At 36.3% G+C, this 25,714-nt stretch overlaps 1 protein-coding gene across 10 annotated transcripts in view; it reads right to left on the bottom strand.

The window, feature by feature from the left end:
- Positions 1-2,042: 2,042 nt before the first annotated feature.
- The window catches only part of MIOS (meiosis regulator for oocyte development), a 37,109-nt gene continuing 13,437 nt past the window's right edge, over positions 2,043-25,714 (bottom strand). For 9 of the 10 annotated variants that reach the window (XM_019959737.2, XM_070787530.1, XM_019959735.2 and 6 more), the window contains exons 5-12: positions 23,636-23,890; positions 21,342-21,511; positions 18,877-18,942; positions 16,942-17,100; positions 12,234-12,386; positions 10,622-10,826; positions 3,388-3,517; positions 2,043-2,277 (exon numbers count right to left, since the gene is read on the bottom strand). In XM_019959737.2, coding sequence (XP_019815296.1) covers positions 2,181-2,277; positions 3,388-3,517; positions 10,622-10,826; positions 12,234-12,386; positions 16,942-17,100; positions 18,877-18,942; positions 21,342-21,511; positions 23,636-23,890 — 1,235 coding nt within the window. In that variant the 3' untranslated portion in view covers positions 2,043-2,180. Of the gene's footprint in view, positions 2,278-3,387; positions 3,518-4,379; positions 9,567-10,621; positions 10,827-12,233; positions 12,387-16,941; positions 17,101-18,876; positions 18,943-21,341; positions 21,512-23,635; positions 23,891-25,714 lie in introns of those variants that run through there. The other variant, XM_019959739.2, reaches the window with a different exon arrangement.

The following is a 25,714-nucleotide window of genomic DNA, read 5'->3' as shown; positions in this document are numbered from 1 at the left end:
ATCATCATCATTCTGGAAAGCTGAAAAACAGAGTTGACAAAAAGTTACTTCTAATATTAAGCATCAAATTTGCCACCAAAATAACAGATATTATCTTACTGTATTATTTGCAGAGTGGTCATACACAATTTCTAGATTAGATGTATTGACTTCAATTTTTTTAATAATAAAAACATCTTTATTAAACACCTCTATTTAACATGTTTACGTAAAATCTTGCATTTTCTAAACCCAAATATTAGTGAACTACTAATAAAAATGAAAAATTAACCTGTTTTCATGGTCTACATACAATGAGATGCAAAATAAGCATAATAAACATCTTACAGGAATATTTGAGATCACAGAAAATATTAGGAGATTGACACATAGGTTAAAACAATTATTTGTAAAAATGTCACCCTTTGGTTATAAACAAGCATATTATATAACAGACTTGATGTCTTATATTGTATTTCCAAAAATTACACATATTTTAGATATAACCCTATCCTTAACGTCAACTCAAAAAACTTACCTTACTTCAGCTAAGGAAAAATAAAAACGTATATGACAGTTTGACATTAAAGCCAATTTTTCATACTACAGAGTAAATCTGAAAGAAACACTTCAACTGAAGCAACTTTAAGGGTAAATGTAATATTTTAATAAAGTGAAATCAGGAAGACTTGCTTAGAAGATTAGAAAAAGTCCCCTTAGTAACAATCTTTGTTTAAAAAAACCAAATATATATATATATATATATATATATACACACACACACACACACATTTCCAGTTCTTTGATTTAAACAAAAGATCATCATCTTGATGAGATGTTTACTGTAGATATGCAATTTTTTCCTAGAAAAGGACCTTTTGTAAAAAGACCTCAAAACAAAAAATAAATTGAATCTGCCTTTGTTCAGGACTTAGAGGTCTTATCTCAAATTAATCTAATAGATCTTAGTTTTACCAGGTAAAATCGCTAACATAAAAGCTTCTAAAATTCTTAAAGATATTTCTTCTTCAAAATCTAAGTTTCAGGCTTACTTTTTATTTTTCTAAAAGTACAATTTCAACTATGAAATTCAGTCCTCTGCATATGTCAGATGATGCTATAAATCTTTGTATTTCTCTTTTAACTATCTAGCTGTGAAAAGGGAAAAAATAAAATTTTAAAACGAAGTCCCTGTTTTGGCCCAGATATACTTACTTTTAGAAATGTAAAAAGATAAAATTGTCTCCAAAGTGACTCTGTTTTCCTCAACTTCTCCATCTACCTTTGAAAAAACAGAATATTCTACAAGAGGGGCTCTCACAGTAGGGACATATAGATTATGCTGAATGGTTGGTCACATAAAACCTTGTACAAACTCTGCATTCTGCACAATGCTTCCAGATCATGAGCATAAGTTGATAAATTAACAGGGAAAGAAACCTTAGAAGATATATCAGGACACTGGGAAAGCAAAAGGTGGAAATGGAAAATTTTATACACTTTTCCTTAAAATGGTGCATATTTTTCTCCTCATATGAGAAAAAGTCATACGATACTTTCTCAGTTTTGACCTTTCTTAGGAAGACAGTAAATGTCAGTGCCAAAAGATTTATCTTAAAATGAAAGTGTATGAGAGAAAAGACTCCTTAAAAAATATGTATCAATCATACATTGAGAAATAATTCTCCAGTGTAGGGTGTGTGTGTGTGGGGTCTTTCTAATTCTAAAAGTAAAAACCCACAATATTATCTGAAAGGAAACTAAGCATGGTTGAGCTTAAACTACTGTCTGAACCACTAAATTATTCATATTATTCTATTTCAAAAGTGTGCAGATTTTACTGAAAGATATCCAATTTCAACATAACAGGTATGGGTTCAAGGTCTGTTCTTAGCGATTCCAGAAACTGCTTGTAGAACATTCATAATTTCAACAAAACCCGAGGAAGTTCTTTCTAAAATGAACATCTTCAACCTACTGAACAGAATTCATGCTCACACCCTGATGTTCATTTCAGCAGCATTTGTCTCTGTGAAGTACATCAAAATCACTGAAACATCAAATTGCTGATTTGATAGAATGATTTATTTTCCCATTACAGGAAAGTCATGAGTGACTTGTTCTGAGGTATGTTTCTGAGCTACGAAGGACATCTATTAGGAAGCTCTGCACTTGAAGGTTCCTCTTTAGGTGACAGCATTTTATGGCTGGACAGTCTCTGCGGGAACCAGATTCCCTGTTGTGTCCAACTGCATACATTTACACGTGCATGCAGACACGGGACACTCGGCGTGATCCCTGAAACACAAGTCAAGTCACAGTTAAAAATCTAAACTACACATACGTACACACATTTATCTTATAGCCTATTCATATCTATAATGCAATTTTTCAAAATGGCATTTGGAAAGATACAGGAATTAAAACCTGAAGACCAAAAGCATTAAACTAGAAATAAGCACCAAGCTGAACATGGGGGAAAAGTTACTGAAAAATGAACAGCTTTACTTTCTAAATATATCCCATTTACAGTTATGACCATAACAGTCTGTGCTCAGAGTTTAGATTTAAGCCCATGTGACAAACTGGGTGCAAACGTTATAGCAACGAAGTGGACAGGGCCACCGATACCACTCAAAGTGAGAATGAAGGTCGCTCAGGTGTGTCCGACTCTTTGTGACCCCCACGAACTTTGGACCCCCATACAGTCCATGGAATTCTCCAGGCCAGAATACTGGACTGGGCAGCCTTTCCCTTCTTCTGGGGATCGTCCTAACCCAGGGATCTAAACCCAGGTCTCCCACATTGCAGTCGGATTCTTTACCAGCTGAGCCACAAGGGAAGCCCAAGAATACTGGAGTGGGCAGCCTATCCCTTCTCCAGGGGGTCTTCCCGACCCACGAATTGAACCTGGATCTCCTGCATTGCAGGCGGATTCTTTACCAACTGAGCTATAAGGGAAGCCCTCAAAGTAAGCGTTAAATATAATCTTGAGTCTCCTTTGTATGAAATGTTTATTTTCTACATAACAAGCTTATATAAAAGATAACTATTACAGGAGTTCGACAAGTATTCTATCATTTAACTCACATACATACTAGACATTATATATGATGGGATATTCAGTCAGTTGTAAAAAACTGTAAATATATCCTCTCCCCAAATAAAGTTAAATAATGCTTTTCATACATTTAATTCGTACATTTATTAAAGTTTCTTAAATTTAATTTTATAGTTTAAGATTATACAAACCAGTGATACAAATGTCTGCGCCATCTGTGTTAACTTAAGTGACAGTAAAAAACAAATCCATCCATCCTCTGGCTGTATAAACCTGAAGTGTTTAAAAGGCCCTCTGCTTTACCTCCTGTAACCCCAAGCCTACTAAAGAAGGAATGTACCGATTACCTGAACCAACTAAGCATGTGTCCGGCATGTCCACCGTGCCTGCAATTGTGACACCATGTAAACCAGTTGTTAAACTGAGCTAATTTTTTGTCCTTGCTCAAGTCTACTTTTTCATCTGATTTGGATCCTCCTATGGGTTAAAAACAATGATCTTCATTAACTATAGCATAATACTTGATTCACAATTTCTTAAAAGGTAAATCTGAATTTATGTCAAAATACAAATCACACATCATATTGAAATAGCAGTTTTAATGTTAGAATGTAGTTTAGATTGAAAAATAATAACCAGAATTTCTTGTATTTTTAATAGTCAATAATAAGTGGAAAAACAGACATTATCAAACCTACTAAGAAGTAATCCGGGCCCTCGCGTCTAGTTTGTGGAGTGGCCTCCCGCTTTTTCTTATGCAGATGGGGTCTGTGGCCTAGCGCCCCCGTGCCCACCGTCCGTGATCTCACGCCGAGGCCCTGGAGGGGTCGCCGCTGAGGTTTCTACTAGCCCGCAAGCAAGAGCATGGCAGCCATCCCCTCCAGCGGCTCGCTCGTGGCCACCCACGACTACTACCGGCACCGCCTGGGCTCCACTTCCAGTAACAGCTCCTGCGGAAGTGCTGAGTACCCTGGGGAAGTCATCCCCCACCACCCGGGTCTCCCCAAAGCAGACCCGGGACACTGGTGGGCTAGCTTCTTCTTCGGGAAGTCCACTCTCCCGTTCATGGTCACAGTGCTGGAGTCCCCAGAGCACTCGGGAGTCTGCCCAGGCCTCCACCAGCACGATCACATGTGACCTGGCTCGGGAAGCTGTGGGGAAGCAGCAGCCCAGCGGCCAGCCTGGCAAAACCAACTGCAGGCCCCCGTCCTGAGTGACCACCACCAGCTGCCAGGCTTCCTTTCAAGGCGCTAGGCTCATCAGAGCCCTCTTCCTCCCCCTGCCCTGTACCCTCCCTTCCCCTCCTCTCCCCAAGACCAAGCAGGCTACAGTCAAGGGAAGCAGTTCACTTTTTAATATCAAAACAGCAAAACACCAAAAAGGAAGTTGAGAGAATCCCACTCTCTGCTATCCGAGCCACACAAACGCTCCTTCCTCACACCCCATGACCCTGTGCCTTGCCCAAGTGGACAATAAACTCCAGGAGTGAGCAAAAAAAAAAAAAAAGAAGTAATCTGAATTAACAATTTTAGAGAAATAATCAGTAGTTTAAAAATCTTCTCATAAAGAACACACCAAGTTTGGTTTACAGGTGAGTTCTACCAAACACTGAAGGAACAGGTAATTTTCATCTACACAAACTTCAGGGCTTCCCAATTGGCACTAGTGGTAAAGAACCCACCTGCCAGTGCAGGAGACATGAGAGACGTGGGTTTGATCCCTGGGTTGGGAAGAACCCCTGGAAGACGAAATGGTAACCCACTTCAGGGCCTGGAGAATCCCATGGACAGAGGAAACTGGCAGGGTACAGTCCACAGGGCCGCACAGAGTCAGACACAACTGGAGTGACTTAGCACGCACACACACCTTTCCAAAGTATAGGAAAAGAGTGGAAATTCCCCAATGCCTTTCATAAGGCAGGTATAACTTTGCTAACAAAACCAGACAAAGGTAACATAAAAAAGAAGATTATAGGCCAATCTCCCTCCTGAACAGACATAAAATCCTAAATAAAACATTAGCAAACAATATGACTCAGCAACTCTCTGGTGATTTAGTCACTGTGTCGTGTCCAACTCTTAAGACTCCATGGACTGTAGTCTGCCAGGCTCCTCTACCCATATATTCTCTAGGCAAGAATACTGGGATGAGTTGCCATTTCCTTCTCCAGGGGATCTTCCCAGTCCAGGAACTGAACCCACGTCTCCTGATTTGCAGGCAGATTCCTTACACTGAGTCACGAGGGAATCCCTTGGCTTCCATGAAAATGAACTAAAGAAACTTCTGTGCATAGTGAAAGGAGAAATATGCAGGAATGTTCATAATAGTAAAAATCTGGAAAGAAACAAATGTCCAATGGAAGAATTTGTGTTACAGTCATAAATGGTAAGTAGTAATAAAAATGAATAAATCACAACTACATTCATCAGCACAGCTGAAACTAAAAAACAAGCAAACTCGAATAAAAACGGCAAGTCAAAGGATATATGCCATTTGATTCATTTATAGAGTTTAAAACACAGACAAAAGTAAATGTGTGATAAAACTACACAGACAAGCAAGAGACGAAATTAATAGATGATTTAGGACAGTAGTGACCTTTGAAGAGGAGCCCACAGAGGTGTGAAGAGGCAGGCAGAAATGACCCAAGGCACTGGTACAGACAGTATTATCTTAAGCAGGGTGGGAGACTCACTGACGACTGATTTATCACAGTACGTGATGAGTACATTTGTATACATCTGTACTAGAGTCCACAAGAAATGGAAGAAAAATGTTATTCATTTACATTCACACACACACATTTATGTAACTTGCAATGCTTGAAAAATCCTCATTCCCTTAATTTTGGCCACCTTAATATGTTTCATTTCGTTCTAAAACAGCAAATCAAAATATTTTATGACCATATATAGAGAAAAGGATAGAAAAGTAAAAATATTAAGCTTAAATAAGCAACTGTGTACCTATTAAGACATAATGCTATATTCAGAAGTTCACCTGGGTCATTGCTGATCATACTACTGCTAGGACAGTCTTGCAAACAATTTTTTAATATACTTATTTCTTTTTGTAATGGTATGAAAATGAAAGGATATAATGGTGGTTCAAGGATTTAAGATATATACACACTGAAATTCTTCCTAAAAGCTTAACAAAAACGATTAATAATGAAAGGAAGGAGAAGAGGGGAGAAAGAAAATATAGACCTTTAAGGATAAAGCATTTTATACTTTTGTGTATAGTTCTCACTGGTGATTTCCTCTTTGTTTTTGTAACTTCTAATCCATAGAGAAAACAGACTGAATCCAGGACAGATTAAGTCTTGGCTTCTGATAAAGCTTAAAATAACAGCACTACCTCACTGCCCTGCGAGAAGGCTTTTAAAGATCAAACAGCTTTTATTTTATTTTTTCAATTTTTAAAAATAATTATTTTTAAATTGTATATATTTGGTCATGCCAAACAGCATGCACGATCTTACGTCCCCACCAGGGATGGAGCCTGCACCCCTTGCAGTGGAAGCAGAGTCTTAACCACTCAATTGCCAGGAAAGTCCCTCAAACAGCTTTTAAATTTAAAAGATTTATATTAAATCATGAAGGTAAGTGCCACAGAATAGGTAAGGGGAAACCAGAGTTTCACTTAGGCACTAACTAGAATAACAATAACAATAATGATGATAGTAAGAAGAAGAATAAACTAATATATAATCTAACTTTTACAAATGTATCACACCGAAAAGTTAAGCTCTACAAGGGCAGGGATTTTTGTCTGTTTTGTTTACTGTAACATTTCTAGTACTTAGAAAAAACAGGCACTAAAACACTGTTAAATAGATAATGTTTATAATTTTTAATACTAAATATTAGTTCATAATTTGTAAGCATAACTAAATATGTATACTTATAAATTCAATGAGACACTTCAAAAGAAGTCCAACTTTGAAAGCACAACTCCGTGTAAAACTTTGCAACCCTCAGTTAAATAAACTTATGGAAACTCTGGGCAGTTGCATCACAAAGCATGATGGACGGATGCCATCTCTAACTGCAGACAGAGCTACAAGGAGGTGTGGACACCTGAATCTTTACACTGCCATGAGCCAGTATTTGATTTCTATTAGGTCCTATTTTACTTCAGAATTCAAGAGTCTTCTGCTTAAGAAAACGCTTACTACTCCGTAATTAACTCAGTCCAATCTGCCTTTAAAGATCAGAGCCAGGCTCCCCTGACTTCCCTACACTGTTTCCCAGACCCTGTCACACTCATCTACTCAGTGGTCTCCACAGACTCGCGGTAATTACCATCTTTACCAATCTCTTTACTCCAGTACATACTTTGTACTCTGTCTACAACCTGGGCAGGCTTCTCCAAAATCTTCACATATTTAACTCTATCAAACTTTAGAGGACTAGCTTAAATGGCATCTTTATTTTTTTGGGGGGGAGGGGGAGAGTTTTTCAGATAGAACCAATGTTATCTTCTTTCAAAATTCCTAATATTTTCTTTAGAAAACATAAAAAATACCCCTTATTCACCTTAGAGAGCCAAGTGTATTTCAGAATTTGAAATATTTAGGGATGTTAGAAAAATAATGAGCAAATATTAAATTACACCCCCCAGAAAACCCTGAGGCAGCATCCTGTAATTAAACACATCAGTATTTCTGCGACGAAATATACGAATGTTCACAAAGAGAAATAAAAACTTTAATAACCTCATGTCAATTCTGAACAGATTTTTTTCTTTTGCCAAATGAGATTTTGAAAATTCAAAAAAAAAAAAACAAAAAAAAAAACACCCCAAACAAACCTAAACTTTGGCTTTTCAAATCTTACAGAGATTTGGGAATGACAGATAAAAGGACCTGTGGACAGGCATGCTCAGTTGCTCAGTCGTGTCCAGCTTTTTACAAGCCCATGGACTGTAGCCTGCCAGGTTCCTCCTGTCCATGGAATTCTCCAGGCAAGAATACTGGAGTGGATTACCACTTCCTATCCCAGGGGATCTTCCTGACTCAGGGTTTGAATCTGCATCTCTTACATCTCCTGCACTGGCAGGTGGATTCTTTACCACCGGCACCAGCTGAGAAGCCCCAAAGATTCTGAACTAGTATTTATTTTCTAGAACATATAATTTATTTTATGTTAGCTATCCATGCTCATTTATACATTTATACACCATAAGCTCTACGAGGATCTTTGAGTCATCCTAGCAATCAGCCTTAACTTAACTTAGTGCATTAAACAAATATTCAAATTTATATAAAGAAATTATTTCTACAGCAAATTAAAAAAAAACTGAAGCAAATATGAGAAAGTTTTAAGACTTGATAAACCTGGGTATTGAATTTTCATTAAATTAATAGCCTCTATGCTGCTGCTGCTGCTGCTAAGTCACTTCAGTCGCGTCCGACTCTGTGCGGCCCCATAGACGGCAGCCCACCAGGCTCCCCTGTCCCTGGGATTCTCTAGGTAAGAACACTGGAGTGGGTTGCCATTTCCTTCTCCAATGCATGAAAGTGAAAAGTGAAAGTGAATTCGCTCAGTCGTGTCCGACTCTTGGCGACCCCATGGACTTCAGCCCACCAGGCTCCTCTGTCCATGGGATTTTCCAGGCAAGAGTACTGGAGTGGGGTGCCATTGCCTTTTCCAATAGCCTCTATAACGGAGCTTAAAATGCTTTATGGTTTAATTTTCTTCAAATTCTAGAAAACTGTTTTTATCTTTTCTTACCTATTTCAAAAATAGAAAAATCTGAAAAGCTAGTATCTGGCAAAAAGCAATAGCACTCTAGCCAGTACAGTTTGCTGAGACTTACGGTCCAAAAGACATATTAAGTTCAATTATTTCTAAGTATTTAAGTTCACATAGAACTTACTAGACACCATATTTTGCTTCCTTGTTCTTTCATTGTAGTAGATTTTTATTTCAAATTGTTATTATCTATTTATTAGTAGCAATGCCTTCCCTGGTGGCTCAGATGGTAAAGAAATGGTCTGTAATGGGAGAGACTTGGGTGCAATCCCTGGGTCGGGAAGATGGAGAAGGATGGCAGCTCACTCCAGTACTCTTGCCTGGAGAATTCTATGGACAGAGGAACCTGGTGGGCTACAGTCCATGCAATCATAAAGAGCTGAACACAACTGAGGGACTAATGCTTTCTTTCAAGGCCATAAAAAAATTGATCAACATGCAGTGTAAAAAGTGAAAGTCCTTGATTAAAACAAGTCAAGACTAATGTGCATTTAAAACATTACATACTACATTTGTTAAAAAAAAAAAGGGGGGGGGCAGGGGGCCCAGTGGTTAAGAATTGACCTGCCAACGCAAGGGACATGAGTTCAATCCCTGGCTCCAGGAGCTAAGATTCCACGTGCCACAGGGCCACTAAGTCCATGCGCCACAACTGCTAAGCCACACGTCCTGGGGCCTGTGCTCTCACCACAGTGAGAAGCCCGGCACCGCAACTGGAGTAGCACCTGCTTACTGCATCCAGAGAAAGCCCATGAGCAGCAACACTGCTAAAAATAAGTAAAACAGATAAAAGAAATTCATGTTTTAAAAAAAGGATCTATTTTGAAAAATAGTAACTTAATGATACTAGCAAATCTCTTTCAGATGTTAAGGTAACAATAAAACAGTCTACTTAGAAGAATAAGCTACAGAAGAGAATTATAAAATTTCACAACTAGGAGGATCTCCCAGTCCAACACTCCGTATGTAAGTGGGTCAAAGTGACTTTCAATCTCACAGACTAAACATCACAGAGCCAGAACTAAAACAGGCATTCTGGTATCAGATGCAGTTCTTCATTCCTTATTCATTTACCATTATGCCAGATATTCAAGTGTTTCTAATTAAAATTTTTGCTTTAGTATGATTTTCAACTTATATAAATAGCTGAAATATCTCCAGCCACTAGGTATATTTATATTCGATTTATATTCGATTATATATCTACTGTTCTCAAAAATTTTCTCTATATGTTTACGTTAAGCAGTATACAATAATTCTAATATTTTTAACCATTAAAAAAGTACATATATTTACAAGACAGCTGACAGACATAGCAGAAACAACACCAAAACTTAGAAGGACAGGACTCTGACCGCTAGGTTAATACTTTCCCTATATATTTTCACAGGCAGATTTTGAAGATGAAGTAAGAGAAAATGTCAAAGTGGTCTGAGATGATCAAAAGTTCTTGATGTGCACAAGATGTCTGTTACTAGATGAGGCCACAGGACTTTTAAACATAAAATCTGAGGGAGCTCGTCTTAGAAAAAGTGGTAAGAAAACAGTATGTGATTATTTAATATTTAAGCTCTTCTTACAAACTTTAAACTGGTAAGCATGTAAGATTAGAGATACTGTGGATAGAGATTATACTTTTAATGTATAGATTTTATAAATTATAGAACACAAAAACTGCCAAGCCAGCAAAGTGGCTTGCTCTTAGAAATAATATAAAACCAAGGTGGTATGTCTTTTATTTACAACATTATTAAATCAATTACGTAGAAACAATTTCAGCTCAAAAAAGTATACTGAATTATTATATAGAATTATGTCATACCAGGACAACTAGAAACAGGTGTTCCCATATTAATGAGGCAAAGTGCACAGCGAGGAAGGGGTTTTCGACAGCCAGGGCAACTTGTGACTTTAGATTTCGTTGGTGAGCCACTGACACCATACTGACTGAAACCTCGGCCCTGATGGGGAACAGTGGAACAGCTGTAGGAGATAGACTTTCCACAAAAATTGCAACTCACAAACACCTAGAAAACAAATGAAAGGAGAAATAAATAAAATGCAAACTTCATGAATAAAATTTAAAATAACTAAAGTTTGATCCTAACAAATTATCTTTCAATAATTTTCAAAATTGTATTGTATACTGTAAGTTATCTGCTAAGCTGGTTAGTTCTAAGACTTCTACTTAGCAGTTACTTTATTTGAATACTTCTTCTTGTTACTTTGTTTAGTTATATTCTTCCTAACATCACTGACAGGTACAGAAAAACTCAAAAGCATTAGATTCCAAATTTTAGGAATAACAAAGACTAAATAAGAGTTCACGTGGGGACATTACAAAATATCCTAATATGACTTTTGATACAAATTTCAAAGATACAATATTCTGAACAAAATTTTCTTGTAAAGAAAATACTCATTTCCTAAGATAAAAAGGAGTTAGGGAGCCTATAACAGTAAATAGCTAAAACTTAGAAATAATAGCAATATAAACTATTCACTTTACCTTTATATTAAACTCCTAGACTCTCAAACACTTATGATACAGAGTAGTAACAAATATCATGTAACACTATTTTACTAATATTCAGGTTGTTTTAATACAAACAGAAATTTGTCAATTTTCTAAAACAGGAAAATAGCACCATCCAGTGCTCACATCGAGGATATACCTGACTGTTAATGAGATTTAATGCTTGGAATCAGATACAGTGATCTCATGTCAAGTGCTTTATGTAATAATTGATCTCATGCTGCTTTGTTTAAGTCAAAGTACAGTTGTTCTACAATACTGTATAATTTTAAGTGCACAGCAAAGTTAATTCAGTTTTAGAGTCTTTTCAAGAGTCTTTTAGGTTATAACAAGACAGTGTGCTATACAGTAAATTCTTGTTTATTTTAAATAGTGCTTATTTCATGTTTTTTAAACTACTGCTTGAAAAAATAAATTTCTATGTGTAATTAGACATATAGATATGTATGTATGTACCATTAAACAAATCCTGCCTTATTACATATAATAGTGCAGAAAACCACAATACCCAAGTGCAAAGTGTAAGAACATACAGTAGTTAAAATTTGAAAGGTCTTGGAATAGACTAGAAAGCCTCACTCAGACACTCTTAGGACTGAGTTAGGTTTGCCTAAGATCCTCTAGGTCTGCTGTGGTTTGTTCTGTGTTAGATTAAAGTGCAAGACACTGAGAGGACTGTGAGAAAGTGTAGGACCAAAAAAACACGAAGACTAAAGACAAAGTATAGTCTAAGACATCAGTGGGAAGTCAACATGAGCAAAGAACGAGTTTATTAATAGCAATTTATTAAATTGAATCCTCAGTTTACCCTATATAACATGCTGTAAACACTTCTTTTTTTTGGCTGGGCTATTAGGTACATGTTACAATTTGACTCTCTCCAAAACAGTACACTTACCTGTGCTAAAGGCTTAGAACTGGGATCCAACTTACTCCTGTGAATATCAAATTCAGCTCGTTTGTGCCAAAACCTCCAGGCATCTAACAAATTTCTATAATTCTCAATCCAGTACTGAACTCTTTCATCTTTAAGAACATCTAAAGGAGAACCCTAAAAAGAAAACATGAATTATTTCAGTTTTTAAAATTTTCCTGGCTAAGCCTGAAGATTCTAGGCAACATGTGAGTGTGAGTCACAAGCGAAGGAACAGGCCACCTTTTTGCCAAAAGCCGGCTCCTAATGAGGATACAGATAAAACAGTTGATGGAAGCTCCATTAATTTAAACTGGCTTCTACCAATGACATACATATGCACTGTGTACTATTATGCCTGGCCAGGGAAGTGTAATTCTCTCTTACTTAAGTTTAAAGACCTAAGAGCAATCAATTCACCTCCCTGGTTGAATGCAGTAAAATCAAAAAATGATGCAAATATTTTTTTCTCCCAACAATTAAAACTTCTAGGTTGACAAAATATATTTACTCATTCCAAATACACACCAAAACTGCTCAATCACATTTAAAATAATACTGAGCTTGGTGCTTCCAATCTAGCACTGCACTGTGAATTCAGCTGCCATTTTAGTATACCTATCTATCTGAAAATTAAAACTGCTTATTCTCTGCCTGGCCTTCAACTAAAACATGTATTTATTTCCTTAAAAGTAAAAAAAAAAAAAAAAAAAAAGGCAAGAAAGAACCCAAAACTGAACAAAAAATGCTTAGTTCTTTGACCCCTAAGCCATGGTGAAAAGGAATACTTTCTTTCCCTTAAATTTACTTTAGATTCCTTCTCATTAACAACTTCAATTTCCTGCCAGACTTTTCTGAAAGCTGTATTTTCTCTGGCAGCTGTGACATTCCACATTTCACCCACGCTTGCTTTGAGTTTTCATATATTGCTTTTAGCTCTGTTCAGGATACCATCCTTATCTTCACATGAACAAAGCAGAAAAAGCCTCTATCCTCAATGATCCAATGGGCATTAATCTGAAGCCAAGGTTTTCCAGTTTTGGGGCCACAGAGAAAATGAAATGTCAGAGAGCAGTTCGCATTCATCTTATGGAAAAAAGAAACCTGTAACAGCTAATAAAGACAATCTACCTTTAGACAACTCATCAAGACAGAAGAAGCACATCTCTCACCTAGTAATTAAGTATTAATTTCAATTACCAGAGTTAAATTTAGCTAAAAGAACACAAGAAAAATAGCTGACAATTTCACTTTTTAAAAAAGTAAACATCTACTGTACTCCTAATTATGACCAACCAGCCAGAACTAACAGAGAAGGCAATGGCACCCCACTCCAGTACTCTTGCCTGGAAAATCCCATGGTCGGAGGAGCCTGGTGGGCTGCAGTCCATGAGGTTGCTGAGAGTCGGACATGAGTGAGCAACTTCACTTTGACTTTTCACTTTCATGCATTGGAGAAGGAAATGGCAAGCCACTCCAGTATTCTTGCCTAGAGAATCCCAGGGACGGGGGAGCCTGGTGGGCTGCCGTTATATGGGGTCTCACAGAGTCAGACACGACTGAAGCGACTTAGCAGCAGCAACCAGAACTAAATCCCTGATTTAAAAAGAAGACTCACAGAAAAATCAGAAATTTTCCTATCCCACTCTTCCCTTCTGTGGGACTAAGGATAAACTAAGAAAGAATCTGGTCAATTCATATTTAGTAAGTCTTCTCTAGAACCATTTCAATAAAAGTTAAAATCAAATTCTGAAAATGTGTGCAGAGAAAACAGGTCAGAGGTTAGGTCTGATCAAATCAGAAGGACTTGGGAAATATTATGGGCTTCCCACAGTAGTAAAATTTAAGACCAAAGTGATCACTAAGTAACCAAACTTCCAAAAGCATTAACCAATGTACTTCAGCAGGAAAGAAACCAGATTTCTATAATGGACTGCAAGCAATGTCCAGTACTGAACAATAAAAAAACACTAGACATATTAGAAACAGGTAAATCATGGTTCAAAGTAAAGGAAAAAGAAAGTTAATAGAACTAAACCTTAAACAGCCCTTATGTTAGAGTAAGCAAAGACCTCAATGCAACTATTAGACATGTATTCAGACTTAGAATAGGGTTTTAATTATAAACGGACAGGGAACTGAGCTGAAAAATGTAAACAACAACAACAAAAAATTGAGACTCTAGAACTAAAAAGTACAATAACTGAAATTAAGTATTCCCTGGAAAAACTAACATCAGATAGAAGGTGAAAGAATAGCTGATTAACACATCAATAGTATTTATCCAGTTTGATGAAGCGGGACAAATGAAAGGAAAATGAACACAGCTTCAGATGCCCACTGGACAAAATCAAAAAAGGTTTAATACATGTGCAGTAATAGTCCAAGAAAGGGGAGAGAATAAGACTGAGGTAAAAAAAGAAATACTTAAAAGAAATAATGCCTGAAAACTTCCTAACTCTGATGAAAAACACTGACTTGCAGATCCAAACGCCTGAGTGAATCACAGGCAGAATGAGAGAACCACAACTAGGCTCAAGGTTTAAACTGCTAAGAATCAAAAAGAAAATTCTGAAAGCAGCCCAGGAGAAACAAAGACAATAATACCTGATTTCTCATCAGAAAAAATGGAGGCCAGAAGACTGTGAAACCACATCTTTAAAGTGTTGAAAGAAAATGAATAAAACAGATATTTTCAATTAAAATTAAGCTATGAGAATCTGTCACCAGCAACTCTGAACTATAAGAAATGCTAAAGAAAAAGGCCAAAGGGAAATGACAAGAGATGAAATCTGAGTCTAATGTAAGGACAGCAAAAAAACCATGGCCAATAAACAAATATAAAAGCCCGTATTTTCATTCTTCATATAATTTACATAAAAGACAACCAACTATTAAGAGCAAAAATACTAAACTATAAGTTGGAGTTTATAATGTATGTAGAAACAAAATACACGACAATAGAAAAAGGAGGGAGATTTGTAAATGGAATTACACTGTGATAACATTTTTGAAACATGAAATACGAAGCAAAAAGCAGAAAATGTCAGGTGTGAGGAGAAAGGGTGAAGTAGGAAGCATGATGTACCACGTGTGAAATGTAAACTGCTGCTGCTGCCAAGTCGCTTCAGTCGTGTCCGACTCTGTGCGACCCCATAGACGGCAGCCCACCAGGCCCCCCCGTCCCTGGGATTCTCCAGACAAGAACACTGGAGTGGGTTGCCATTTCCTTCTCCAATGCAGGAAAGTGAAAAGTGAAAGTGAAGTCACTCAGTCGTGTCCGACTCTTAGTGACCCGACTCTTAGCGACCCCACGGACTGCAGCCTACCAGGCTCCTCTATCCATGGGATTTTCCAGGCAAGAGTACTGGAGTGGGGCACCATTGCCTTCTCCAAATTGTAAACTATGAGGAGTTAAATTGTTGACTGATGAGTTAAGGATGCATATTGTTAGACCTGGAGCAACTACTTAAAAGAAGAAGAAAATGAAAAGGAATATAACTAAAAAGTCAACATGTGAAATAAAGTAAAATACTAAAATACTCAATTAGCCCAAAAGAAGGCAGGAAAGGAACACAAAAACAAAACAGAAAACAAACAGCAAGATGGTACTAAATCTTGACCATATAAATATAAATGGAGGAAACGTCTCAATTAAAAGGCAGCTGATTATCAGACTAGATTTTTTAAAAGCAAGACCCAATTATACACTGCATTTTAAATATATTTTATAAACCTTGTTAAGAGATTACCAACCACTTGTATTTCAAGCCATATATCTATACCATGATTTAATAGATGTAAACTCATTCTGGTAACAAAACAACGACACCTTATGCTATAGAAGGACAGTAGCCTGACACCTTATGGTAAGTTTACTTTGTGGTTTGTGGGCCAGTATTTACTTTTGTTCCTAAGAAGGGAGGGTCGGGGGAGGAGGCATTTTACTTTGTTTACTCAGTATGCAGCATGCTACTATACTGCATAAAAGGACAAGAACAGGAAAGAGAACACCAGGAAAGGGTAAGATCTGCTGGAGAGCTAAGGAAATCTCAGGAAAATGCTCTAAAATGTCACCAGTTTTCCAACAAAAGCAAAGTTATAGGGAATCTTCGCCAGGAATCCATTTTTAATCAGTGGGCAGTAAAAACTGAGAGAAAAACAGATGAATGGTTACTCCGAGTCATGCTCATTTAGTAAATGAGGAAATGAGAGAATAAAAGGGAATAATGAGAACTGAGAGCTGAGTGTAAGTTGCCTTCTGTACTTCAAGAAAGAGGTACTGCAATTCAGATCAGGGAAAGGCAATCTCTTTGTAGACAGTGTTGTTCTGTCAACAATCAGAAAAATCAGAGAGGTTTTTCTGCTTCATTTGAACTCTGCATAAACTTAAGACCGACACTTCCCAAAGGGTAAGGAAAACTGGCTAACCCAATGCAGGAGGCTTCAGTTCAGTTCAGTTCAGCTCAGTCGCTCAGTGTCTGACTCTCTGCGACCCCATGAATTGCAGCACGCCAGGGCTTAGGGACAATAAAATAAGGCAGAAGTCTTTTGTAGATCAAGTGATTAAAGTTAAATGTCTCCTAAAGATCCTAAGTAAGCAAATGAGCATATCCGCTCCGTAAGGGAAGGAAAGAGAAAGCTAAGCCATTTTTTCCTCCTTAATAAACTGCCGCCGCCACACCGCACTAACCTGTAGCATGCAGTAACTTGCTGTTTGGACGTCTCCAGTTCTGTCGACATAACTCTCCATTAAGTCCACTCCATCTTTAGTGAGGCCTGTAAGCAGTATTCCCTCCAAATTTCCAGCCTCTTTCATTTCATTGGTCAACTTTTCGATGTACCTATTTAACTGGAAAATTCAAAGTGATTTTTCTAAAGCAATCCACTTCACTATTGGTATTTTCTGCTTCATAAATTCTACATTTGGAACAATTTTACTCTTAATGGAAAACATTTTAAAACAAAAGCCCTTGTAAAAACCTAGATATGTGATCTCTAAGTGTGCATCTATTATAATTACAATACAGCATCCATGATCATTTAAAATATTTTTTTAAAAAGGAAAGGTATTTACTATGTTCTGTTAATTGTTCTATAAAAGATCCACAGACAATTTACTGTTTTAAATTTAAAGAAAACTGTCCTTATTATTGAGCTTCCCAGGTGGCACCAGTGGTTAAGAATCTGCCTGCCAATACAGAAAGAAGACTCGGGTTGGATCACTGGGTCAAGAAGATCCCCTGGAGGAGGAAATGGCACCTCACTCCAGTACTCTTGCCAGGAGAACCCCATGGACAGAGGAGCCTGGCGGGCTGCAGTCCATGGGGTTGCTAAGCGTTGGAAATGACTGAGCATCTGAGCAACAATAGTCATTATTATGCAAAATTCTTGATGGCTATAAGGATGTAACAGTCATGGAATCCGAACTGGAAGAGAACTTCAAGATGATCAACAACAAACATTTCTTATATGTAGGATGGATAAACAAGAAGGTCCTATTGTATACCGCAGAAAACTATATTCAATATCCTGTGATAAACTATAATGGGAAAGAATATGAAAAAGAATGTATATAAGCATAACTGAGTCACTTTGCTGCACAGCAGAAGTTAACACAACACTGTAAAACAACTGTACTGCAATAAAATTAAAGCAAAAAAAAAAAAACCTTGAAAATCTCTTTTGGGATTTTGATCCAATAAAGCTCATGAGTCCTTTATCTTATCCTAAACAAACAAACAAACAAAAACAGTTCTTATAAGGTCTTCCCTGACTTTGTGCTGCATGCATGCTCAGTCTCTTAGTTGTGTCGAACTCTTTGCAACCCCATGACTTCACCCTGCCCCAAACTCTAGCCAAGACTGCTTTATGTTCCCCTAGCACTGTCTCACTATTGTACTTAGCACACTGTATTACTAGCTAGTTATGTACATTTCTCTCTCACTATCTACATAGTATATTCATTTGAAAGTATTAGCTGCTAAGTCCTGTCTGACTCTGCAACCACATGGACTTTGGCCCGCCAGGCTGCTCTGTCCACGGGTTTTTCAGGCAAGAATACTGGAGTGGGTTGCCAAACCCTCACATACTACTGTTTATTGTATTAGAAATGAAGAAATTCTTTAATGTAGCATTACTAAGAGATGTTAAACTAAAAAGTTTAACAGCTTTACCTACTGACTACTTTGACTCATCACGGCAGAAACAAACTATTAACTCAGACTCCTTTTTTTTAATTGAAGTATAGTTGGTTTATACTGGTTTTAGTTTCAGTCATGAATCACTTTGCTGTTGTATATCTACATATATGAATCACTTTGCTGTACATAAAATATATATACATATAGACAACATTCTTTTTCAGATTATTTTCCCTTACAGATATTACAAGACATTAAGTATAGTTTCCTGTGCTAAACAGTAGATTCTTATTAAGTAAGCATTCTTAAATAAATACATTTAGATATGATACATGTTTATGTCTCAATCTAAAAGAAATTACCTCACTTTTTAGAAGAATTTTTATATAAACCTCATAGACACATATTTACACATAAAGATTAGTTTTTAATCCACTGACAGTAAGTGGTAATCAATTTAAATATCAAATTAAATTAGTTGTTACCTGACTATCACTAAGGAATTTACAAGCAAATGCCACTCTGTCACGTACAGCAACCTTGTTTTCATACTGAAAAAAGAGAAGAAGCAAGGAGTTACTTTCAGGTGTTGTGAGTTTTAAATTTTTGCAGACTAGATATTTTGTACCTAATATACAACTTGATTTTCAAATGTATTAATAAGTTACTGTGTGTATACTGGCAGAGCCATGAACTGCCTAAGATGCCTTTCTTAATGTAATGCTCAGAAAACTCAGTGCTAAGGTTATTCATACAAAGTAAAGATGTACCTCCTAAACTGACCAATTTACTTAAAAAAAACTGAAACTAGTTCAGTCTTATATAACTTTAACATAAAACAAAAACAATGGTGTACAGTTTATCAAATTTAAGATGCCAATAATCCTTTCATCATTGAAATTTATTCAGGAGAAACTGAGGAAACCTTTCCTTGGCTTCTAAGTTAATCACCAAGTTTAGGAAATCTGTGACTTATCAGTAAATATACTAACACAGGATTTAGAAATATCAATACATGTTTCTCAACTCAAAGTTTTAAAACATACTCTAAGTAAACAGACACACTTTTGTGGCTATAGTAAAATACTGTCATATAGGTAGGTGGCTTGTAGCAAAATAAGAGGCGTTACAATACATTCTTAAGTTTTTGTATACTTATCAATATTGTAAAATACTATTTTGAAAAGTGTTTACCATAAATGTAGAAGGTACAATTAGTTCTGTGATAAGTAAAAATACAGTTTAAGGGTGGATAAAAGATCCTGTTTCTATTGAAGTCAGTCCATGAAGTACGGTTTTCCTCCTTTAAACATAGGTTCATTTCAGTTGATACCTTGGTTGTATTTTCTCAATTATAAAATATGGTTCTGCCCTAAAGAGGAGACAAACTAGACAGACAAATATTTGGTATAAACTAGATTTAACTCTTGAACTATGTTGCATGTGTTACTATTTTTGATCTGGAGAGAGTTATAAATATTATGTGTCCCATTTTACAGATGAAAAAACTAAAACCTCGAAAAGTTAACTGACTAGCTTAGGTAACTGAGAGCAAGGACTCAGGCCTATATCTTCTGATTTCCCAATTCAAAACCATTCACGAGATTACTGTAACTTATAATTTTTTTAAAAAAGAACAATGATAATTATTACTTACATATAAAGTTTAATTAGGTACACTCTTGACACAGTTTGGAAATATAAACTTTCTACTCAAGATATGATATCCCTTATTTAGGTGTAAGAAAAGAGGGTATTTTTAATAAATCACTTAATTGGAAACACAGAAGTTTAATAATTAGACAATATATTTCTCTATCAATTTAAACTCTAAACAATCCACTTCTTTTTCTAGTCTTCATTATCTTCTACTACTTCCTAAAAGTATTTTATTTTCTCAAGATGCAACGTTTAAAGTCTTCTATTTAACAAAAAGAGTAGTAAATAGTAAAAACAAGGCAAAAAAACCCCAACGTGCTCTTGGATATTAATATGAAGTAGTTAAAAAAGTTCAATAGTAATTTGCTAAAAGTAAACAAAACACATAAACTAAATAATTGTCGAAAGGAACACCAACAACATTTATTAACATATTCATTAAGATATCTCAATAAAATACATGGTTTTAGAAATTCTTATGACTTGACATTTAAATCAATTATCAATGTGTATTTTTAAAAGTGCTACAATGGCAAAAAAAAAAAAAAAATAGAAATACGTTTCACATTTGGCAGCTCTTCTCAGTGCTAGAAAGAAGCCCAACAAACGCCAATAAAGCTGTGGTGACAAGGTGAAGCTTAAAACCCAATAATAAAACTGATGAACACCACTCACTCCTTTCTTTCTTCTCCCACTTTGTGATAAAGCACCTATTTAGTGATGTGGTCATAAGGGTTAAAGCAGGAGAGAGAGGAAAGAAAAAATAGCAGTGAAAAGACCAAATAGTGAAAAAATAAAAATAAAATAGTCCACTATAAGTAGTGTGATCATTTATCTTCCAAACTGGAACACGTCTGCATGTCTGCAAAGGACAAACACTCAGACAAGATACTTGGACATCTTGATCATCAGTGATTGTGCACTGATTCACTTAACTAAAAAAAGAAAAAAAAAAAGAAAAAACAGTATATGTACATTTAAAAGATTATATTTCAATATAAAATATATGTAACTGGAGTTGTAGAGTGCCAGAGCTCAGTTCCTCAGCTAAAGTATAAAATCTTAATCCTTCTATGTCTCTAAATTTTATTATTAAAACCACTAAAAAAATCAAGTTCAGTTTGCTATCAACGAACTCCAAATTTTTAAGATACCTTGCTTTAAATAATATAAATGCATCAAAATAGAATGTTACTTTATGCAAGTGACATTTGCAAATTTTAACAAAGTTGTATTAAAAACTCCTATCTTAAAAGAAGAGTCTCACGAAACAGAAATCAGCTTAGCTTACCAATACTCCGTCGTAAGATCCTGCTTCACTTGTCAGAAATGCAAACATGATGCACAGATATGGGTTGTTTAACTGTAATCGTAAAGTGCTGCACATTTCCCTCCAAAGGGAGTTCTTCTCATCCGTATAACCCGATAAAGCCATTGCTACCACATTAAGATTCAGATCACCTGTGTATTAAAAAGAACTAGCTGATCAAAGTAATCACAAGCTTAATGTTCCTTCTTCGAGTTCTTCAATCATAAAACAAATAAAGATCAGAGGGTGACTTTTAGCCCTCGGGAAAATAAACCCATTAGAATAAGGGTTCTGACACACGCTCGTTAATCTGGCAAGAATCACAAGGAAAATCTTCCACTATTATAAAATTTCTACCCATACTGCAAACCTTGGGCAGGACAAGCGTATCTTTTAATTCTTGAATTCTCATTCCAGGCAGATTCCTATACAGCATGTTACTGCTTAAGGACCTAAATGCAAAAAAGTAGCAACACACTGCCAACTTCATCAACAAGGTCATTTACGTAGAGATGTTTCAAAGTGTTGACAGTAGGTATTATTGTATCTCAGCACTACAATTTGCAAAATCATCTTGTTTTCCTATTTCTGCATATATAATACCCATGCTTATGTGTGTGTTTTATCAGCAAAGTACTAAAAGTCAGTATTTCAGCATTCTTATTATAGTATTATACTTTTAATTTTTCTCTGGCAAAATTAACTACCAGAATGACCACAGAATTGTATTTAGACATACTCGCAACAAAGTATTTGTTACCAATTTAAACATTGTTCTCAGTAGTTCATATGGGCTGCTGATGAGCGGCTAGGCTGGCAGTCAGTCCTATGGCTGCCTAGCCATCTAACATAAGTTTAGCTTCAAAAGAGAAAATTAAATTCACTATTAACTTTTACTCTTAAGCGTTTTCTATGTTTATTATAGCAACTTTATTATGTTTCTTAATTCTAATCATTTACTTCTTTTCCAAATAAAACAACATTTTCCACTGTTTGTTCTTAATAGCCTGCTCCTCATTTCTAGAAACATTTTCCCCAAGTTATCTTGTGCCTGCTTCCTGTACTACCATCAGCACAACAAAGGAGTATCCTCTTTGAATTCTGGTTAGAACAATCCATCTCCAAATGGAAAGGACTATTTGATTCAGTGAAATTTTTTCTCCAGTCCTCAACAAGGTTATTCAAATCACTGAAGATACTTTTCCTCTACTGTTAAGATAGGTGTTTAACACCAAATTTTCCAGGTACAGATGACAAAAATTATCATGCTCTCAGGTCATAGTAAAATTATAATTAGAAATGGGTTTAAATATCAATTCTTTCTTCCATTACCACATATCTTCTACTGCACTCTCCAACAGGGCAGATATATGTCAGAGTAAAAGTGAAGGAAAAGAGGCCAATCTGGGCAAAACATTAGCTTTTTCAACTTTTAGACTATATGCAAAATTAACATATTATAGCTAATTTCAAGTGTTTTTCCTATGGTAAAACAGAACTGTAATAGTTTTTAAATGGACCACCAAATATTCTGAATACTCATACACAATTTGGCAAGGTGTATTAAAAATTGGTGTATTGAAATGAAATAGTCCCAATAAGAAAGACAACTGAATTCTTGGATTAAGATTCATTTCTCTGACTTTTCTCTCAGAAAATGTCAGAGTGAAAATTTTATCACACTTTTGTTTCTTCTTTTAAAAAAATATATTAAATGGCTATGATGTTCAAATAAGCAGACCCAAGCAGAAACACTTTTGCAGATCAAAGTATGATTTTTATAAGAATCTATATTAGTCTAACTAAAAGTGTCATTCAGTTTCCTAAAAGTCAACCAAAAACCATAACAAAGAGTAAAGTATAAACTAAAATGCACTTAAATGTTTGCCATAAAAATGCTTGCAAACTAAAGTAGTTCTAGTCTCAAAGAAAAAATATCTTTAAATGTATGTGAACTACTGGGTTGGTCAAAATATATGTGAACATTGTATGGTTATGCTGTTTCTATCTATGAACTTTCTGGCCAACTTATTATCTTTAAAGAAAAAACACTGAAATAACATTTGTGTATTCTTTGTAATATTACAAAGACAATTAAGACATTTTCTTTGTAATCAAAGTGATGGGCTAACATTTACTTTTATAGATACAGTTCTGTGCTAATTTCTCTTTCAAAAAAATTTACCAAAAATATTGATTAGAGTTTTAAAAATCATCAGCATTTTTTCTTTCACAGATTCAGTGAATGGCATGTATCTTAGTATATAACCCTATACCTTTTCCTGAAGATGCTCCTTCATTCAGGATCTGGATGGCGCGCCGAATATCCAGGTTGAACAATGCCACAGCAGCTGCTCTCTCCCATTCGCCTTCTTGTACAAGGGAGTTCAAAAATGGGCCCACATCCACATCCGTCCCTTTCTTTATCCACCCACAAAGCTGTAAAGCTAGGATTCTCTCTTCATTTAAATTCTGAATATCACTTTGCTTATCCAGCCCACTCCAATTATGTCTGCTGCTTTCCACCATTCCTAAAAAAAAGAAACACCTTTTATAATGTTTATCTTTTAAACATATTTGGCAAAGAAGTCAGTTTTACACAGAAGTATTTCAACATTAGATTTTAAACATTCAACTTCTCAGCCACAATATTATGACAGACAGCATAAAGATAAAGCATGCCACAAACAAAACATACTTTACACGTTGCTAAGTACAATAGCTTCCTGAGCTACCAGAGAGAGCTACAGGAGTAAGAGTCAACGCTCTGAGGGCCACGCTGAGTCACTGTTTCAGAGAAGCCTCCCTGGTCACCTCATCTAAAGCGGGGTGCCACTTGTTATTATCTAACTGACCAGTGGTCCCTCCACTTCCTTTACACTAACATACGCTCTCATATTTATTTTTCAGCCTTAGCATTTCTCCTACTAGAACGTAAGTTCCAAAAGGGCAGGCATCTTGTCTTTTATTTGAAAGGTATTCTCAGTGGCCGAGAACCAACACTCAGACTCTCCCCCTCCTTCTGTCGCTCCATGAATATACACATCCATAGGAAAAAGCGAGATAAAAACATCAAAGTACTTTGAAAGTACTGCTAAGTCGCTTCAGTCGTGTCCGACTCTGTGCGACCCCATGGACGGCAGCCCACCAGCCTCCCCCGTCCCTGGGATTCTCCAGGCAAGAACGCTGGAGTGGGTTGCCATTTCCTTCTCCAATGCATGAAAGTGGAAAGTGAAAGTGAAGTCGCTCAGTCGTGTCCGACTCTTTTCGACCCCACGGACTGCAGCCCACCAGGCTCCTCCGTCCATGGGATTTTCCAGGCAAGAGTACTGGAGTGGGGTGCCATCGCCTTCTCCTACTGGAAATTTGCCAATTCAGATCAAGGAGTTAGAGACTTCTGAGAAAAGGTTTTAAGAGAATATCTGTCCATCAGAAAGAAGTGTGCTGCTGTACTTGCAACCACGAGGGAAGCTGGTGAAGACAAAGTCTCTTATAGTTTGCAGAAGTGAAATTTTAAGAATTCTGAGAAAACTCTGAATAATTCAATAAGGTTAATAAAACATGTTAAAAATTAAAGAAGACTTTTTTCAGAACAACAAATTTAAATTGTTTGGACAGTATGTAGTCACTGCATTTCAGGTAAAACAAGCTGCAGATGTATTATAAGGTATTTACTTTCATATCTCCTGTGTAAGTGTTGGATTCAGTGCTGATGATATCATCTACTGATTAAAAAATACAACTTTAAACAGGTGAACAAAAACCAATTTACTTTTCAGACAACTCCCCTCAGTTTAATAATACTCTCGCTTCTTAAGAGTTTTTTATTTTCCAGAAACAGTGTCATGGAATAGAGACCAACATGTATGAATCCAAAGAATTCACTGCTAGGAGGTGGAAAAGTATTCTGTAAATGCATGGATACTCTGTCATACTATTTTGGCTGCTGAGAGACATTCCCACTGCTTAACAACTATGCTATAAGTAATTAAGGTTATCAAGTAAGTAATGTGATATTGTGGCTTTTAAGTACATAGTCATATCATGATTTTAATATGCATGAATTTTTAAATCTATGATTAATTAAAATCAATTTATACACACCACATGTGTATTAAGTTGCTTCAGTGGTATCTGACTCTTTGCTACCCTATGGACTGTAGCCCGCCAGGTTCCTTAGTCCATGGGGATTCTCCAGGCAAGAATACTGGAGAGGACTGCCATGCCCTCCCCTCCAGGGGATCTTTCCAATCCAGGGATCGAACCTGCATCTCTTATGTCTCCTGTACCTGCAGATGGGTTCTTTACCACTAGCATCACCTGGTAAAGTGACAAGATTGTATTCCCCAAATTTG

Source organism: Bos indicus, chromosome 4 (assembly GCF_029378745.1).
Source record: "Bos indicus isolate NIAB-ARS_2022 breed Sahiwal x Tharparkar chromosome 4, NIAB-ARS_B.indTharparkar_mat_pri_1.0, whole genome shotgun sequence".
NCBI classification, from domain to species: domain Eukaryota; kingdom Metazoa; phylum Chordata; class Mammalia; order Artiodactyla; family Bovidae; genus Bos; species Bos indicus.
The sequence above is the reverse complement of the archived record's forward strand: the minus strand, read 5'-3'. Positions and strand labels throughout refer to the sequence as shown.